Source organism: Apteryx rowi, unplaced genomic scaffold (assembly GCF_003343035.1).
Source record: "Apteryx rowi isolate R43461 unplaced genomic scaffold, aptRow1 scaffold_27, whole genome shotgun sequence".
Classification (NCBI taxonomy): Eukaryota; Metazoa; Chordata; class Aves; order Apterygiformes; family Apterygidae; genus Apteryx; species Apteryx rowi.
Genome location: NW_020449085.1, coordinates 2,545,133 through 2,563,778, shown reverse-complemented (window position 1 = coordinate 2,563,778; position 18,646 = coordinate 2,545,133). Strand labels below are relative to the sequence as shown.

Sequence of the window (18,646 nt, the reverse complement as noted above, 5' to 3'; positions counted from 1 at the left end):
CAGGCTCTCACCTTCCTCTTCCAGGAAAGAGGGGGAAAAAAAAAGGAGGACGACAGAAATACCTTGCAAAGCCTGAGAGTACACATTGTGGGAGATCAGGAGGCAAACAAAAAGACCCCCTTTGCAAAGGACAGGCTTTTAAGAAGCCCAGAATAAGGCTTGCACTTTCTTCTTTTTTTTTTTTTGCATTCTACCAGCCTGGTACGAGGAAGAACACTTAGTCCCTCCCTCGTTTCCACTTATTGGCTGGCCTGGATCCAGCCTACTCCGTCGCTTAAGAAAAGAAATGCAGCTGTCAGGCTCACAATCTCCTGCTCTCCGCATAAGTAGAAATGGGCAGAAGGTCCCCCGTTGCCCTCTTTGTGGCCCTGTGGGCCAGCCAGCTGGGCCTGTGGGCCGCGGGGCGCTCCAAGGTGAACCCCAGGATCATCACGGCTCCCCAAGGTAGGACCCGGCGAGCGAGCGGCCGCGGGAAGCAGAGCGCAGCCTTGAGATGCGCCTGCGGTGCGCGGCCGGCAGCGATTCCCTGCCGCCGGGCGGTGCGGTTCCCCTCCTGTCGTGCCTTTCGAGTGGAGTTGGTCCTGTTATGTTTTTTTCTTTTGTCTCTTTGGGCAGACTTCTGACGCGCTGAAACGCCCGTGGTCTCAGAAGGGGTTTTAACCTCCTTGTTGTTTTTTTTTAATTGAATTTTTACATCTCTTGCCTTGACAAGTCCTTTACCCCTCTATATTCTGGGAACACTTTCCCATGGGTTGGGTATATTAAAGACCGTTGACAAGCCCGCGTCCTGGAACCAGTAAGGTAACCATTTCCTCTAGCTCATGGGGAGAAATGAAGAAGTATATTTGCATCAAACAGTTAATTTTCTTATTAATCTGATGTACTTAGCCTGTTAGTTGCAAATGAGTTGTGTTATTAAATATTTACAGACGGCCTCTATGAGAAAATATATACAAGTGAAATGGCTTGTGATCAGATACAATCTTACTGGAAACCGAACAAAGAGCTCCTTTTCAAGGATGAAGCGTATGCCCTGCGTCTGCGGGGAGCGCAGCCCAGGATACATGGGTGGAAAAGAGCAGGCTAACGTTTACTAGCTTTATCATGTGTCTTCCAAGCTTGTGGCTTAATGCCCTCCAGGGAGGATTTAACAAAAGACCCCGTCTTGTCCCCAGTGGTTCTGGTGTTTGTCTAACCCCCACGGTTCAGCAGAGCTGTAGGGCTCATGCTGCTCTGCAGTACAACAGCTCCTCTGTATTTTGCATTTGTCGAGAACTTCAGAGGACGGGAATTTGCAGTGGTTTATTTGGTGCCATCTGTTATTCTTCTGCCAGGAGCTCTTTCGGCCCCGGCGCTCCAGGAGATAAAGGCCAGAAGCACCGGGATGGATGCCGGGCACATGGCCCGGAGGTGGCTCCTGTGCAAGGAGATGCACAAAGAGGAGAGGAGCCGGGAGGGCAGCGGAAGGCTGCGCGTAGCCTTGCATCGTTTGCCCTATCCGCTGGCGAATTAAGCAGCTCAGCTGCTGCTCTGCCAGCGGTACAGAACCGGGGGAGCAAACGGTGCGAGACCGAGCGGAGCTGCGGCTGTGGGGCTCGTGCCTTCCTCGGCAGAATTTTCCCCTGCCCCATTTAGGAGTGAGGCGGCGGAAAAAGAAAGAAAAAAAAAAAAAGTCGGCTTGCCGATGTCTGGTGTGGGTGGAAACGTCCGTCCTAGAGCAAAGTGGTGCTGAAGGTGAAGAGCAGGCTCAAGCAGTCGGGTTTCCATGATACCCATGTCTGAGCGCCGGCCACGGCGTGCACACGGAATAGCGTCCTTTGGCCCGGCTGTGTCACACGGTGGCTTTCCTGGCATTAAACACAGTGGGGATCTGCCACCGAGAAACACCAAAGCCAATTAGTGTTAGGACACTTCCCTGCAAAGGGATCAGCTTGTGCTTATCTCTTTTCTTTCTTTTTTTTTTCTTTTTTTTAGCGTAGCTGGGACACAGGCCCACAGGGATTTCGGTTAGGGTGTTAGCGGAAGCAAATATGGGCTGTACTCTCATTAAGAGTCAGTCGTGCTTCCTATTTAACAGATTGTGTTTTGCTCCATGTAACCTCTATCCTTTAGAAAACGGGTCCTCACTGCATGAGGAGGAGGGCGGACTAGGATGGAGCGTGGAGGTGGGAGGAGAGGAGGCATCGGAGGAGGGTGAGGAAGTAGGATGGAGCGGGAAAGGGATGCAATGGGTGGCAGAAAGCCCTTCCCTGATGCTCCAAACGTAGCGAAAGACAGGTACGGTATCTTTAGTACAGGTAACCTGCAAGTCAGCGTGGTGCTGCTGTTTGCGTCCGCCTTGCGTAGCGGCTAGACCCTCGCCGTGGGGTGCCGGTGTTGCAGGGCTTGGTCTCCAGGTTGAATCCTGATCCCAGAGCCTGGGAACCGGACCGAAGAGCAGCAGCTGGGCTCCTCGCCGTGGTCACCTGCGTGGCCGTTAGCACCGGAGCGGGTGGGAGGCCGCCCTGCCACAGCACGGTCACCTGCAAGGTCGCCGGTTCGAATCCAGCCTCGCGCAGTGACTCCCCGTGGGGCACCCTTCGCGCTCTGCCCGCCGTGAGGGGCTGCGGCTTGGCCGAGGCCGGGTGCATGGTGCATGCCGAACCGTGGTGCGGCACTGGCCTCAGGCCGGGACTCTGCAGGGGCTGGCAGCTCTTCACCTAATTAAATTTGTTACGCGCCGCAGCCCGTCGCTAGAACCAGGTAGGGCAGCCTCCGCAAAGGCACCTAGAGATGTTGCAGCCCTGGAGAGGAGCAGAGAAATTCCCTCCTGTCACTGGCCTGAGCCCAGCTCTCCCCAAAAGACAAGGGTGCGTGCGCTCAGATCTGAAGGCAAAGAAACAAGCCGGCTTCTCTCGGTGTTCGGAGCTGCCTGCCTTTAAGTAATCTCCGGACTTTGGACTCGCAGTGCTGGGCCAGCCCTGTGGGTGTCTGGCACAAAGCGTACTGCAGACCTGCCGTTTCCAGGCTTCGAACGCGGTGCGTGCAAGCGCAGCTCCCAGCCGTTGGCCGGGGCTGTTATTCTGCCTTTGTTTTGCCTCCCTGCTGCTGTGACGCCGGGTGGGACAGGGTGAGGAGGAGGCATGCCTTTCCAGAACAGCCACCCCATTTCGACGTGCGGCTGAGACCGCGCGGTGCCCAGGACGGGTTGCAGGCTCCCTGGAGCTCTCCCGGCGAGCAGGGCCTTGCACAGGTGGCTGGCTCGTGGGTAGAGCTGGATAAGCAGTTACTTGAGAGCACGGCTGACTCTGCAGGGTTTCTTCTTCTTGGAGAAACGCAGCACTCAGCAAAGGGTTGAGCTCAGCTCCTGACCCCTGGTTAAACCTAATATGCTTAAGGTCCTTTTTCCTGACAAGGACTTTGCCATCTTCCCCTTCGCGGCTGGGCCGACGTACAGATGGCCTGGGGGTCTGTTCTGGTTATTACCCTTCCCGGCGTCCTAATGAAGAAAGACTGTAAGTGGCAAGTTCCCTATCTGCTGTGATTTTCGGAGTGGGAGTGAGTTCAGCCACAGCAGCCTGCACCGGCGCAGAGGAAAGCATATCAGCCTTGTACGCTGTGTTCTCGCTCGTCTTTCCTTCTAATTTCCCCTCTCCCCCTGCTGCTTTGCATTTTTCTAACTAAGCAGTGGTCAGCTGGGCTTTGCTTTGAAAACCTGTGTTCAGACCCCACACGGAGCGTTTCCCTGTCACGGCAGATACTGTGTTTACTGTTTTGCTCTGGCTGTAGAGATGGAGACCGCCGTGGGTTGGGGCTGGGCAGAGCCGTCCGGGTGACGGAGCCGTCCGGGTGACGGAGCCGGCAGATAACAGACTCTCCATGTGGAGCAGGAGGGATGGCATCCCAGGCTGCCTGTCTCCTGACCGGAAAGTCACCGAGCATCAGGAGAGCAGAGGAGTGGCAGAGAGGATGGCGAGAAGCCTGAGGACCGGCTCAGCCCGCTCTTATAGCCAGGGGTGAGCCATCACCCTGGCCTTTGGTGCAGCACAGGAGTGATTTTTACAAACGCCCAGCCCCTCTCTGGCGGCCCGGTGCATTCACAGCTTGGGTTAGGATGGAGTCTGACTGTTTCGTTATCCCCCTCTTTCTCATTAACAGACGGGGCTCTAGAGCTGCGGGGGACTGGTTCTGAGTTGATGTGTAGTTCGCTGGAGATGAGCAGGTCCCACAGGGGAAAAGGAAGATTATATGCTTGACCCTTGGCTGCCTCATCTGGGCAAACTGGCTCTAGCCTGCCCTGGGTCGGGAGGGAAGGGGAAATGGCAATTCCCGGAAAATGTCCACGCTGCCCGCAGCAGCTCCTGGGCTTTGCCAAGCCCGCTGCCTCCCTTGGCCCTGGGAGAAACCGCGCCAGCAAGCATCTCTGAGTGCCTCTGCCTCATCCCCACGAGCGCTGTAGGAGCTCTTAGAGGAGCTCTCCGTGCCCACTGATGCGGTGGTGCCGCATTTAGCTAGCGAAAGGGAGGAGAGCTGGCAAGAGATGGGGCCGAATTCATACTGATGGGGAGCGGAGGCAAAGGGAGAGGTTGTGGTGCTACTGCCAACTTTTGTTCCTCAGTGACAGTGGCACCCTTTCCTCAGGACCCATGGCTCCAAGGGCGTGAAACGTCTTGTAGGACAGAGTTTCACGTGTAGCTCTGAGGATCAGCATTTACAGGAGAAAGCTTCTCACTTTCCCAGCAATGCTATTTTCTGCAGACGGCTCATTTTCGCAGGGTGGGAGATGCTGGTATCATCAAAAAATATTTGAACGAACATTTTATCTGCCCAGATTGAAAAAAAAAAAAAAAAAAACAAACCAAACAAACCAAGCAAGTGAATCACAGCCACCTCCTGTTGCAAGAGCATGACACAAAAACAACAGACATGGGAGAACTAATAAGAGTTGTGGCTGCTTCGCTGAAGTGCCTGGAGCTGGGAATGAGAGTTAGAATTCAAAGCGCTGCCTCACTGTCCAGCTCCAGCTCTGTCCCAGCTGTGGGACAACTTAATGTTCAGCATTGCAGCTTAACTGCAGAAAATGAGGCTGGGAAGATTTTATGTAGGTGATGTAGTCCCTCTCGGGGCCTTAAGGCAGGATAAACTAAATCCAAGCCTGAATACAGGATGCTTTTTAAAGAAGTTTGTAGCCAGAAAAAGGACTCTTGGGCTGGAACTTAAGTTGGAAGCAGGAAACTGCTTGTTTTGCAGTCAGTGCTCTCCTACTGAGCTACGTCCTTGTTGTGTAGCTATTCCTGGTTGCCCTGAGAATAGGACTTGTTCCTCCTGTTCCTGTACCCTTCTTGGTACTTTGCCTTTCAATTTGCGGCTCCACCCAGTGTAGTAGGCTGTGTCTGATGCTACAGCAAAATACTACAACAGTGCCACGAGAGGTGGATGCAGAAGCATCACCTCGCTCGGATCTCGAGTAATTACAGAGCAGCTCAAGTTTGGAGCAAGAGCTTACATATCCCTTCTAATAAACCTAATATTGCTGTTAATGACAGTTCTGGATCTTTAGTGCTATAAATATCCAGTCTCCTCTCCAGGACCCTGTTGAACTGGCCTCTGCTGCCTCCTGTAGCTATGACTTCATCATCTAATTACCCATTGAATTGAAGTGTTTTCCTTTATTGGCTGTGTTTGTACTGGGATGGAAAGAACAGCAGGCGTCACAAGTTTAGGGTGCTCTAGCAGTTTCCTTGGTGAAGGCATGGATGGTTCCAGCCAAAACGTGCCGTTGGACTGGTCACAACAACTGTGGCCAGAGGTTTGCTTGTATCATGGACAGTGCTTTGCAAGCCTTGGAAAGTCTGATCCGAATGTTTGGATTCGGATGACTGAACTCAGTAACTCGGCGGCTTGGGTTTCCAAGTCTGACTAATGCAGCATTTCAGCTGAAGAGGGAAGTGAGAAGAATGGATATTGTATGTTCTCACTCATGGAGGTCAAGTGAACAGAAAAGGGATGCAATCAACATCTACATTGCCTTCTCCAAAGCAAACTCAAAAGGCTGCATGGCTTCCTGAGCAGGGCTGAGAACCAGCTGACATTCATTGCAGGGGTGGGAAGCCTAGAGCAGCAGGTAGGAGGGCTGCAAAGAGCACAAAACGGCCCTTCCAAATCTAGCAAGAAAGTCCCTTTGCGTGCATAGTCTTACCTGCTTTCTGTAGGGAGCTGAAATGTCATCCTCGCTCCAGAGCCACAGGTCTCTTTAAACTATCGCTTTAGACCTCTGCAGCGGCTGGGCAGGCTCCACGTGCCACTGCGCAGCCTGCACCCTCACTACCCTCACCTGGGGGAAGCAGTTTGGGCTGGGAGAAAAGGGCACGTGGCGGAAAGAGGAATTCTCTGTTGCCGCAGGCTGCGGTGCTGGTAACTGGCAGCCAGGGAGATGAGAGATGGCTGCCAATTAAGCTAAAAGGTAACGTGGCTGCTTTGCTGGTGTGTGCGCGTGGGGGTGCTCGGGGCGATTTTTATCCTGGAAGGCTTTTTATGATAAATCAGTCTCTGGAAACTGGTCTTCCTGCAGGGAGGGACAGTGGTGCTCTCCGGATAGCAGCTATGCTGCTAAAAGCATCCTTTTGTCATGCTGCAGTCGTTCCAGTGACCGTGTAATGAAATGCCGTAATCATAGGCCAAAGTTTTCCAGCTTCCAGCAGGAACACAGCGCGGCTCGGCACTGTTATTACGGAGGACGGCTTTTGGGATGTAACAAAACCTGGCTCTAAATTTAGTTCCCACAATCCGTAGGGCGCAGTCAGTGGCTTGGCTCCGGGGCTGGTAGGGAAAACGTACCTGCTAGAGGATGGTCCCTGCGAGCGGCTGCTCGCGAGGGCACCCGCGCAGTCAAAGCCCTCTGCTCCGGACTCATCTTGCAGCGGCGCAGGCTTCGGTGCTGCATAACATCCTTGGGGAGGGGAGGGGAGGGGGCGGCTGGCAATGTGCTAGCGTGCCCTTCCCACTGCCTGAGCACAGAAAGCACTGCAGTACCTGTCACATGCTCGCCTTTTGTTTAAATAGGAGAGACCCGTCTTTCATGGAGCGCAAAGCGCTCCGATTCAAGCCTTCAGAGGGCTAAAAGGGGCCTTGTGTTGTTGCCCTGCTTCACGAAGTCCTCGCTGACGGCAGAAGCTTTGAATCGAGGCTTGTTTCTTCCAGCCGCAGGTTAGGGGTCTTTTCCCTTTTATTGCTTGGTTAATGAGCGTTTGGGACTGCTGCCTGCTCTGGCTCGAGCTGGAAGGCCCCTAGCGAGAGAGGATATTGGTTAAGTAGCTCACAGAGATGCTTTTGAACAGACATGCCCATGCCATGCAGCTGGATTATCAAACTGGGGTATTTCTCTCTTCCTGTCCTAGTTCAGCCCCTTGAGCTGGATACTGCTGCCAAGCTGCCCTGGGACTTACCAGAAATAGAGTGGAATGCATTAATTGGCCCGAATATTTGCCTCCTTTAGTGCAATTCTGAGAAAGCATATTTGTCTAGTTAGACTGTGCTTTGTGGGCTCGAGGCTTTGTGTGTGCAAGCGCAGCCTTCCCGGGCGTGTTGGGCTGCACACAGGCTAAGAGCTTTTGCAGGAACAAAGCACTTGGCCATATATCCCCGATAATGTGGGCTGGATTGTTTGCTCTGCTCCGGAGCGTTTTCCTTTTGATGGCAGCGGCTCTCCTGAGGGCAGTAAAAAGCTGCCACATGAACATCCCATGATTGCAGGCTCTTTAGGAGCGGTTGGGGGAGAAGCCAAACAAAATGCAAGCAGCAGCATATGGTGGCAGCTGAGAATGTAGCTTGGCAGGGGGGTGGAAGGGTCCCGCTGCAGAGAGGAGGTAGTTGTTGCTGGAGTAACAGCATAGCCCTGCTCCTGCCTCCGAGGGGTGCGGTAAGGGTAGGAGCGCAGGGAAGGTGACTTTACTGGTGTAGAGGGATTCGGAAACAGTTGGGGAGGGGTGTGAGAAGAGATAGCGTGAGGTCTCTTGGCAGATTATTAAATGCTGCCTATCTCCAAACTGTCTTGGGGGAGCGACAGAATGAGAAATACCGAACAGATGAAACCTGTCACTCTGACTCGCTACAGAATTAAAATAAAAAAGAGGAGTGAAATGTATAAGGCAATCAGGCCTGCGTTTGAGTAACATAGGCTTCCCCGCTGCAAGTCCCCCCTCCGTGCTTTCACGCCTGTCTTTCTTTTGGGGGCAGCAGCAGTTTCCCGCGCATGCATTGACCCTTTTGCTGTCTCCTGGGCACAAGTCACCTTGCCTGTTCTTGCACTTGCCCTCTCTCAGTTCAAGGCCACGCAGCCCCCCGATTTCCGCAGCCTGCTGCGGGTGCCCTGTGCTGCCCGAGGCTGGGCTCCCCTGCTCTCCCTGCGAAGGATGAGGGTCACAGGTGGAATATAAAACTGGCCGGTATTGTAACAGTCTGAACCACCGCTGCTGCTGCTGCTGCCATCTCACCTCCTCTGGAGGTTTACTGGGCAAGTATGCCCGGGAGCGAACCCTAAATCAAAGGCCTTTGAAGAGCCCTTGGCTTTAGCTTGCAAAGCAGGGATTTGTCTCTGTGCCTTTACACTTGCTCTCCGCTTCTGAGGCTCACCGGAGGGCTGCAGCAGAGGGGGGAGACTCCTCCTGAAGGTGAGCTTGCAGGTGTCTGAGGTGGGATGTGGGCAAGCGCTGCTGGGGAGAGGCAGGTTCCCAGCTTCAGGGTGTGGGCTGACCTTTTGGGGCTCCCTGGTTGATGTGATTTCTCTCCCCCCACGCCGGGGAGCTGCTGCGGTGTGGCTGAGGCAGCGCGCTATGTCCCCTGACGCCAGCCCCTCTTATCATGACAGCAGCACGCGGCCCCGGCCCTTGCTCTGAGTTGTGCTGCTTTCGGAAACCGAAGTGCAGCGTTTCCTACAGGGTGGCAGGCATGGGAAGAGTATGGTCAGAGCTGCTACCCCCCAGGCTGGTAAGAAAGCACTTTGTCTTCACCGTTTGTCTACTCCCTCCTTTCTAGGCACACGCAGGCTCTCCGGATACGGGAACGTGTCTGTGGGAGTGCCCAGCTGAAACAAAGGCAGTGCGTGCTGACTTCAACGCGCTACCCACCTGGATAGCCAGCGCCCTTCCCCATCCCAGGTGGTGTCAGACAGTTACAAAATCCATAGGAAATGACTGATGCCTACAACACGGCTTGTTTCATCTGATGCCTTTTCAGGTCCTCGCCCTTTCCAGGACATCTAGTTGCAGCTGGTGGCCACTCTTAGACTTCAGCAGTCAGTGCTAGAAAAGAGCATAGTGGTGTTTGGTCAAGTTTTCCCTGGTTACTCTGTGTGCTCAGAAGAGGGAGGAGAGATGCAGGCAGCATGGCCACAACTTGCTGACTGCCATGGAAGGCTCTTGTGGTGGCCAGCCAGACAGCAGCTGCCCTGCGTGGGAGGTGGGCGGAGGTGTCTCGATGGAAGGGAGTTGCGTGTTCTCTAGGAGGCCATGGAGTGCTTTAGGGAGCAGGAAGCACGTGTGTCTGTATCTCGTGCTACTTGAGCAAGAGACGTTTTTAGCACTGTTTCTGGCTGCTTGATTTCTGCTGTTGCTACCTGGTGGGTTCTGGAGTCTTTCAGCTCGCTGCAATCTAACACCAGAGAGGAGCTTTGGGGATGAGGCAAGGAGTCCCTCCAAGCATCCCAAAAACATGAGCAGCTGGGGAGAGGAGAGACCTGGAGGGAAAGGCAGGCACAGCAAACTCCTTGTGAGATACACCAGCCAACGGGCTGATCAGCACCGTCTCCTGGCCAGGCAAACATCAGCTCCCCGTCTGCCAACACCCGCTCTGTCTCTCACTAAGCTGAACAGATAGGGGACAGGGAGGGAGTGAAAGGGCACCAGGAAGATATTTGGCCCTGAAAGGACTCTGGAGGGAAACGAGCTCTTAGTTTGGAATGGAAATCTCTAGGGGATTGGGCTTTATTAGGTACGTTCTTTCCATCTTGCTTTCTTTGAGAAATAACTGATGTTGGAGCCTGGATTGAATCGAGAGAGTGCAGGGCTGTCTTGTACGTTGAACAATGTCCTTGGAGCTGTGCGGTGGAGGGGAGCACTGGAACCAATTCACTGCGACCGAGATACGCTTTCGTCTCCGTACCTATGTATGCATACGGGGCCCTGCATCCTCCGAGCAGGGAATGGGGGGAAAAAAAGAGAGGTGGAACCTCTCTCTGTCTCCCCATCTCACTTCAGGAGAGCACATTGCTTCTCTGGGCTAGTTTCCCTTGTCGGGTAAAATAGGATAGCTCCATGGTCAGAGCATATGCTGAAGCTCTCATAAACCTGACTTGTAGTCCTTGTTCCGCTGTGAAGTTCTCAGCAGGGTGATCCTTCAGCCTTTCTGTGCCTCTGCTTCCCCAGCCAGAGAGGTGGCAGTAGGAGTGCAGCTCCTGCCTGCCTCGGAGGGCCTTAGCAGCTTGCTGGCCATGTAAGCCAAGGAGAGCAGGGAATGATGGACCAGGTTTTTCAGTGAGCAATGGGAAGGAAGTGGTTTCCCCCAGTCTTGCTTTCTCCCTCTTTCTCAGAAACCCCTCAGGCACAAGTATATCATTTTCGGCGAGTCATGTTGGCTTGTGGTGTAGAGACCCTGCAGCTCACAGCCCTCCAATCGTTCCATGGCAGGTCAGAACAAAACCACCCTAGAGCATGCCTTCTGATTCACCTCATCTAGAGACAAAGCATTTCCCTAAAAACCCTCGTCACCAGAGGAAGGGCCAAATCCCAGAAGCATAATAGGCTGATCCCAGACATTAATCCCCTGGGAATGGGATGGTTTATGAGTGAGCAGGGAATGTGTGAAAGGCCTGGGGAGCGTGAGGTGACACCTCCCTGGCCTGACTGACCATCACACTAGGAGCTCTGGTTTCCTCTTGCCACGTTGCTGCTCCCTTTGGGCAGTATCATGGGGGGAAAGGAGAACCTAATCACTTGATGATCACGGCAGCCACCCACAGCCATGCTTGTTCTTGCAGAAACGTCTCAACCTGGGAATTTATAGATCATCTAAAACTGCAGTTTGGCTTCTTGCCAGCCTCAGTCGTGGAGATGGGAAGAAAGAGTGCAGCTCTTTGGAAGCAGCGTGGTTCAGCCTGGCCCTTCCACCAGGGACAAATGGGGTTGGTGGCAGCCCTGTGCTGCCTGCTCCGGTGGCTCTGTCCCTCTGCATGGGTGCTGTGATGCCTGTGTTGCCCTTGGAGGGGCTCCAGTGTCAGGAGCCGCCAGGGAGCTGTCTGCCTGCCAGGCTTCCGGGGCAGGTGCGTGGCAGCGCACCTGGGGAAATCCCCGGATCGGCCTCCCTGTCTCATGGGGGAAATGTGAAACGAGTGACGCTGCAGGGTGACGTCAGATCTGGGACCGGGAATGGGGAGAGCTGACCCCAAACTAGGTGACTAAGGCAGCAGGCTTGACTTCCTAATTATAGACCCTGCCCTAAAGGAGAGCAGTCTAGCTTCCTGGGCTAGGTTGTTTGTCATGCATCCTGCATGCGCTGGGAAAGCAGGGACGGAAGAGAGATGCATGTCACCAAGTCGAGACGGTTTCGATGTTCCCAAAAGCGAGGTATGAGCGGGAGCCTGGAGAGCATGAGCTGCATTCATGGGGTTAGTCAGCGTTGGCTCACGGCCTGGGCACGTTGCCCAAGGTGTGGGCTTGCCGCAAAGGTGTAGCCGCTGAGTCCTGGATGACCCTGCCACGTGGCCGGATTGTGACTCGGCATCATAAAAGCATCTTTTCCGTGTACTGTCAGTCGATCCCAGTCCGGTTGCAGCAGAGACAGCGACATGCCGCAATCAGGGCTGTAATCTGTTCTGGCTCTGCCGGAAGGAAGGAAGGAAAGAATAAAGCCTGGATGTAGGGGAAATGATGAACTCTTTTTGGAGAGGGAGGGAACCAGGAAAGCAAATGAGCTGTGCACGTTTTCAGTGATTCAGGCAGGAACCCGCTCACTGTCTGACCCGCGGGCGGCAGAACAGGTGGCAGCGTCATCAGCGTCATCCCAGGGGGCTCGGTGCATGACGGTGACGATTGACAGCATTGTAATGTGTTACAGCAAAAAAAGTTCCTAGGGCTGCTGGGCGGATTTCCTACACGCGTTTCCAGAGACCTTGGCTGCATTTGCTTTGGTGCCAGGCTGCAGAGCTCTACTGGCTTAAATCGTGTTTTGCCATATAGAGATCCCAGCTGATTGCCCAGCCCAGTGTCCCTGTCCTACAGCAACAGCAGGAGAGCTTGGGAAAACATAGGCAACTTAGCAAAAGGGTTAAAAGTCCCTCTGTTTCTCTAAAGGGGTTAAATCCTGCTTTGGGTTGTGCCAAGCACTGTGTCTGTGTTTATGACCTTGGCAATTGCAGCAGAGCCAATGCGGAGACACGCTCCTGCGTGCTTTGAAATGGTCCAACTGTGCAAAAGCTCCTATGACCTAGGGGGCAAGTAATGAGCGTGGTGGGGGTAGTTCGAGTCTGTCCTTATCTTGGTGGAAAGCGGGTCTGGCCTGTTTCCAAACCTGCTTCCATCTCGCCTCCTCTGCCCAGGCCTGCAATACCTGCGCCGCAGCGAGACGGCTTGAGCCCAGGGCATCTACCCCAGGGAGAGAAGCCACAGCATGATGCTGCGTGCATGGGGAGAATACTATGGTTAACATAGCCTCTGTGCCAGAGCCTAGCGCAGTCCCTTCCCTGTCCTATGACTTGAGTTGGGGGACTTGTGTTGAGTGAGAGATGAGGTCGCATGGGGGACTTTGCTCCTCAGGGATGAGTCCTGGGCATCCTCCCTCTGCAGTGAGCTGTGCTTAGCTTGTACATGTCCAGGGCAGGGAGCCGGGCTGCTCCTCGGGCGCTGAGCCTAGGATCTGTGCTAAACCCTTTGTGCATTGGTATCAGCGAGGAGGAGGAGGTGGCCCGCACCAGTGTCACTGCAGGGATTGTCGGAGGTCCAGCCTCGGAGTTTGGAGCTTTGTGGATTTTGCTAATACCCATCCGGTCTGATTGCCTGGAAGTCCCTCGGAGGCCAGGCAGCCCTGCTGCTGGCGAAGGGGGCAGTCCGAGGTGCCAGCCTCAGTGGGGTTTTTGTGATCGGCCTGGCAGGTCAGCAGTGATGTCCCAGCTAGGGAGGTGGGAGGATTGCTAGGGAGCTGAGTCAAGTCACGAGTTTAGCAAGACCTCAGCCTCCTTCCATCCCAGGCCAGTTGTGCTGACTCCGCTGAAAGCATCCCAAAACAGCAAAACTAACAGGCTGTGTCAGCGGTTCTTAGTGCTTCTCTGACTGCGTGGGTCTGGGAGCGAGATGGGGCTGTGGGCAGGCTCGGGGGTCTCCGAGGCTGGCTGTAGGGGGTGAGCAAGGCTCCTTCCCCTGGCCGGAGACCCTGCTCCAAGCTGGTGTCTCCCCCTGTGCGGACCTTGGTGCCTGCTGCCTGGAGGTCCCCTCTGCCCCAGGGGCTGCGAGGGCTGCAGGAGGGTCGTAACCGCCTAGAGCTGCGCGTGGGCGAAGCAGCGTGTCTGCTGCGGGCTGTGCCTTCGCTAGTGCCTGCCCAGGCCTCGCAGCACAGCTTTGCTGAGCCAGGTTTGTCTGCATAGTGTCCCCAGAGCGGGGCTTAGTGGGGAAGGAAGGCAGGGCAGGAGTGCAGGTACCGGGTGCCCTGCTCTGCCTCGGTCCCCGTGCTGGCCCTGAGCCCCTTGGGGACACCGTTTCTCAAACCGTGTAATGAGCATTTTTCCATTCAGGGCAGCACGGCTGCTTTCCGGGCTCCGCGCTGTTGAGGGAGGGCAATCCCAGGGAGCAGGTAAATCCCATGCGTTGCCTGGCTTCCCCTCTCCGTATTTCCGGAGGAGTCCTCCCTTCACGGGAGTCTGATGAGCAGGAAGCGAAGGGTTTCCCTGGGCGGCAGCCTTTGCTTTCGGCTCCAGCATCGCCATTGCCGAGAGAGGCTGCAGGTTCTTATCGCTCGCTCTCCTTCCTTTTTCTCAAGCTTTCATTTCAGTTCCGTATTTTACAGTGCAGATGCCAGAGCGGATCAGAACAACTGCTTCCATTTTAGGAAGAGACAGTCCTCCTCGAGCGCCGGTGCATAGTAGACACACAAAGATTTCCCCACTATGGCGATTCAGAGCCATGCGAGCCGGTGACTAACCCGAGCAGCTGGGAATCTCAGAGTCTGTTGGGATCCGAGCAGGGCTGGGGGCTTTTTTCCTGCTTGGAGAAAGGAAGAGCGGTGGAGGGCAGAGGGGAGAAGGCCTGGCTTAGCTGAGTCAGCCCTTGAGCTGAGATTAGAGCTGGGTATTTCAGCTCTCCTGTGACTAACCCGAATGCCCACATTGCTTCTCTATTTGAAGTGCTGTGGACATCTGCTTTCGGGGAGGAGGCCAGGAGCGAACCTTCTCCCCGTGCCCAGGGTGCTGCGCTCCTTGGGCCAGCGGGAGCCAGACCTAGCCATGGCGCTGGGGAGGCCATGGGCTGCGCTGCCGGGACCAGGGCCACGATGCCAGGCGCTGCCCTGGCTCTTGGCTCCTTTCTGATGGGCTTCACCAAGGGGCTCAGAGATCCAAAGGGAGCCAGAGAGTTCTTTTGCCTGTCCTTAAAGCACGATCATGGGCCTTTGCCCAAGCCAGGCCTGGGCAGGCCAGCCTGTTTCACCCTGCTGTGCCCCGACCAGATTTGAAGCAGAATCGCTCCTTCTTTTGTCTGTGTTGCTCTTTGTGTGTTAAAGATCGACCTCTCTGCTCTCATCTCGTCTGGAACATCTCCCTCTTCCTTTACCTCCTCCTCATTACTTCACCCTGCAGGCATCCCTCCGAGATGCGCTGGGCTCCCTCCCTCCCCCTCATTAATATTATTATTATTATTCAATCTGGCATGGTTTTCCCCATCTTGCCTGCAAAGCACAAAGCTCTTCTTTCTCCTATTCATTGCTCCGGACTTGGGTTAGCATTTCAATTGACAATTGTGCCATTGATTTGTGTGCTGACCGTGGGGTTTGCCTTAAATGCCAGGCGAAGAAACCCGACAGGGTTAGCAAGGCTCTAGAAATTGGCCCTGACTCCCTTTAGGAGAGAGGTTGGGAATAGGGTTATGCCTTCCCCTTAGCAGGGTGTGATCCGCTCTTTGCAGAGTGTCAAAACCAGCCTTGGGCTTCCCGTGAGATGTGCGTGGTTAGGACAGGTTTGTGCCTTGCAGATCCAGCCCCCGTCTCTGTGCGTGCAACGGTGCTTATAAACTGCATCTCTCCACCTCCCAGGCTGGCAGCAATCCCTGGATCCTCTACAGCTTGGCACGGGTATACTTGGCAGAGGCATGTGCCCGGATGGTAGTTGACCCCTTTCACTTGGTGGGTTACAGACTGGGCGGAGATGTGTCACTTGCTGCCTCCTGAAACGCAGCCGAGTCTGGGCTGGGGCATCCATGGGTCATTTCCTAACCAGGAGCCGCGTGGGACTAGCCTGGGAGCTGCCTGCTCTCCCTGCCGCCGTGTGGCCCAGCCATTGGGATGTCCCATCCTTTGGTGCCATGTAGTGTGGTCACCTTGATGTGATCCCAGAGGATACCCAGCTGCAGCCCATGTTAAGTCATTTGATGCCCTCTGCCTTGTCATTCCCTGCTCTTGAATGCATTTATACCCCGGCCCCGGGCACAGGGGGACAGGGCTGCTCCTCGCAAGCCTGGTGAGAAGCAGAGGCGAAGGGAATCAAACCACTTGCTTAAGTCAAGCTGTTTAAGGCAGAGCAGGGAGTGAAGGCCAACTTTGCAGGTCAGCCAGAGGGCTGGTATGGAGGCAGAGAAAAACCACAGGACCCACTCACAGGGCCATTTTGTAGAAAGCTCCCTTCCAGATCAACTCACATCAGTGCTGGGACTGCAAACACGCTTTTCGGTCCTGGCTAGCAGAGCTGTTTATTCTCAGCACAGTGATTCAATCCAGTCCCTGGGGAGCAGTAGGATAAATAATACGTTGGCGCCAACCAAATGATTGTTTTGGGCTTGTTTGTTCTGGCTGTTGGAGAAGCGTGAGTTACCCTTTGCGCTGTCCTGGCTGGGAAGCAGGTTGACATGGCTCTCGGGGCCTGACCGAGCTGAGCTTACGAAAGAGACGTTGTTGTGAAAAAAGCCTCGAAACGAAACCAAAATTAGCAGGCTCGAGCAGGGCAGATGTGTGCAAAAGGGTGAAGGGGAGGAACAGGAATGGGGAACAGCTGCAGGTGTGTGTTTTCCTGGATAAGCAGCAAATTTAGGGCAGGGCTGGAGGTCTGAGAGCAGGAGCAATGTGTGCTGAAATGCAGCCAAACCTGCCTGTGCCGTGCTGGTGATGGATTTTGCAGGCAGTGGTAGCTGGGTGGGGAAGGAGGAGATCAGGGGCTCCCGTGCGGGTGGGCTGTTGCGTGCCTGCTGGGCCGAGACGGGGGTTTTAGGCCTGCTGGGCAGGGAGCTGGTGGAAAGGGGATTAGTGCTTTCCTCCCTGGCATGCGTGCTGTCTGCGTAAGACCGAGTCTGTGGCTGATGCAGAGCCGGGCTAGCAGGCATGCCTAGTGGGCCACCTGCTCTTAGGGCTATTTAGGCAAATGACTCTGTCCCTTGCACAGTCACAGTGAAAAGACTCGATGCCAGCTTGTGCGGGAGGCAAAGCACGCGCTCAGGAGTTTCTCCCTGGAGTCCTTGGACAGAGGAGAGACCGTAGCACTGGGGAGGGCAAAGGGAGCAGGCAGGGACTGCCTTCCAGCCTGGCTCTTCTGGCTGTCGCATCCCAGCTGCCAAATTCTCCAGCTGCCCTGCTGCACCGCAGCCTCCGTCCTGCAGGTACCGGCGACGGAGGGGAAGGGCGGCCTGAACGGCCTGCGTTAGCAAAAAGCTGCCACCTGGAGGGTGATGATGGCTCCCGTGCTGGGCCCGTGACACGCTGCTGGCACACCTCCACCCCGTCCCTTTGTGGCCAAGGTGCCCTTGTGAAGCAGCAGCCCGTGGGCCCCGGCTGGGCTTCCCATCGCAAGGCGGAGGGCGGGCAATGGCTGGCAGCACCCCGTGTTGGCCAAGCCGGTGAGAGGAAAGCCTGAGGAGGAGAGGGGACGGCTCTGGGTACCGCTGAACCCTGCAGGGATTAGAGGCCTGGCGGCACTGCCAGGTTCTGCTTGTCCCTCTAGCCAGCAAGGCTGCGGGTTGCCCCTTGGCAGGCTGGAGGACCAGGCTGCGTACACCCCCACAGCCGTCAGTGGGGGTGTTGCTCACCCCAGGGCGCTGTGACCGCTGTATTGAATTGGAGAAAAAAGCCTCAAATCAATAAGGCATTCAGGAACCCGAGTGTCCTCTAATGTCTTTTTACTTTGGGCTCTGCTGCCGGAGGCAGGGGGGTGCGGAGTCTTGGCAGGACCCCTCTGCAGCATGCTCTAGGCAGAGAGGAAGCACTGGGCTGTGCAAAGATTGTCCTTTGCCTGCCCTGCCAAACGCCCCTATAAATAGAGAGCGAGGGACACGTGCCACTGATTAATTGCCTGTCTGTGCAGGCAGCCAACTCCCGAGGCAGACGTAGCGTTTGTCTGTGTGCTGGGAACAGGCAGCGCTTGCCAGGAGAGAAGCCCTGTTCTTCAGAAACGGGGAAGGAGGCAGACTTGAAAACGGAGTGCCCTGTCGCATGAGCAGCAGTCAGTTGTGGTCTGGGCTGCGATTTTATCCCCTTAGAGGAGTTGAATGGTTCTGCTCCCTCTTGTGTGGCTGCTGCACGCTACAGCAAAAGGAGCAAGCTAACCTGCGGTGGTGCAAGTTGTGCCCCATGCGTTGGGCCCTGCCTCGGAGCTGGGCCCTGGCCTGGCTGCACAAAACTGTCCAGATGTGCCTACACCATCCCAAAGGGGATGCAGGACCACAGGACTCGGGTGAAAGAGAGCTAAGGCCCCGGGTGAGGGGGACTGTAGGGCACGTCCGGGAGGGGGCTCGCAGGCTTGCCAAGTGTGACAGCAGGAGCTGGCCCTGGCGGTGTCCTCCTGCACCTGCGATGGCAACGCAGAGAGAAAGGGAGGATGTTTTAGGAAGCAAGAGCTGAAAATGCCAGAAGGTGAAAGAGGAAGGAAGGAGGAGGTAAGGACAGAAAGTCCTTCCTCCCATCTGTAGCAACTGGTTGTGACATGGGGGCCTGGGTCTTGCAGCTCACTTCTCGTTAGCACCTGGGGTGTGGAGCCCTGTGGGGGGGAGAGGTGTGATGCTAGTTGTAGATGGCGAGGAGATCTGCTGCTCCTTGAGCACAGGGTGACTGACCCCAGCTGTAAGGCAGTGGGGCAGCTTCTCTCCCATTCAGCCAGATAAGAAGTCACAGCTTCAAGCAAGCATGTGTGAGGTCAGAGAGCAGTGGGCAGAAAGCCGTGGGCGTGTGAAATGCAGGCCTGCCAGTGCAGGAGCTGAATCTACAAGGCAGCTGCTGTCTGGAGCTGTTCTTGGAGGACAGACAGACAGGGGAGGGAGCCTGGGAGCCATGAGCAGGCAGCCCAAGGTGTTTGCTCCATGGCATAGCGGTGGGGACATCCCAGGGCGAGTGATCAGGGCATAAGGGTGCAATGAGAGGTTACCCAGCCAGAAGGAGAGGGTGCATCTCTGCTTCTCAGCTGGTGGGCACCCTGATATGCCTAAAAACGAGT

General features: G+C 55.4%; 1 protein-coding gene across 2 annotated transcripts in view; it reads left to right on the top strand.

Annotated features, from left to right (window-relative positions):
- The first annotated feature begins 237 nt into the window (after positions 1 to 237).
- Positions 238 to 18,646, top strand: part of SEMA7A (semaphorin 7A (John Milton Hagen blood group)) — a 30,965-nt gene continuing 12,556 nt past the window's right edge. Inside the window, exon 1 of one of the 2 annotated variants that reach the window (XM_026068212.1) lies at positions 238 to 444. In XM_026068212.1, coding sequence (XP_025923997.1) covers positions 333 to 444 — 112 coding nt within the window. In that variant the 5' untranslated portion in view covers positions 238 to 332. The remainder of the gene's footprint in view (positions 445 to 18,646) is intronic. The other variant, XM_026068211.1, reaches the window with a different exon arrangement.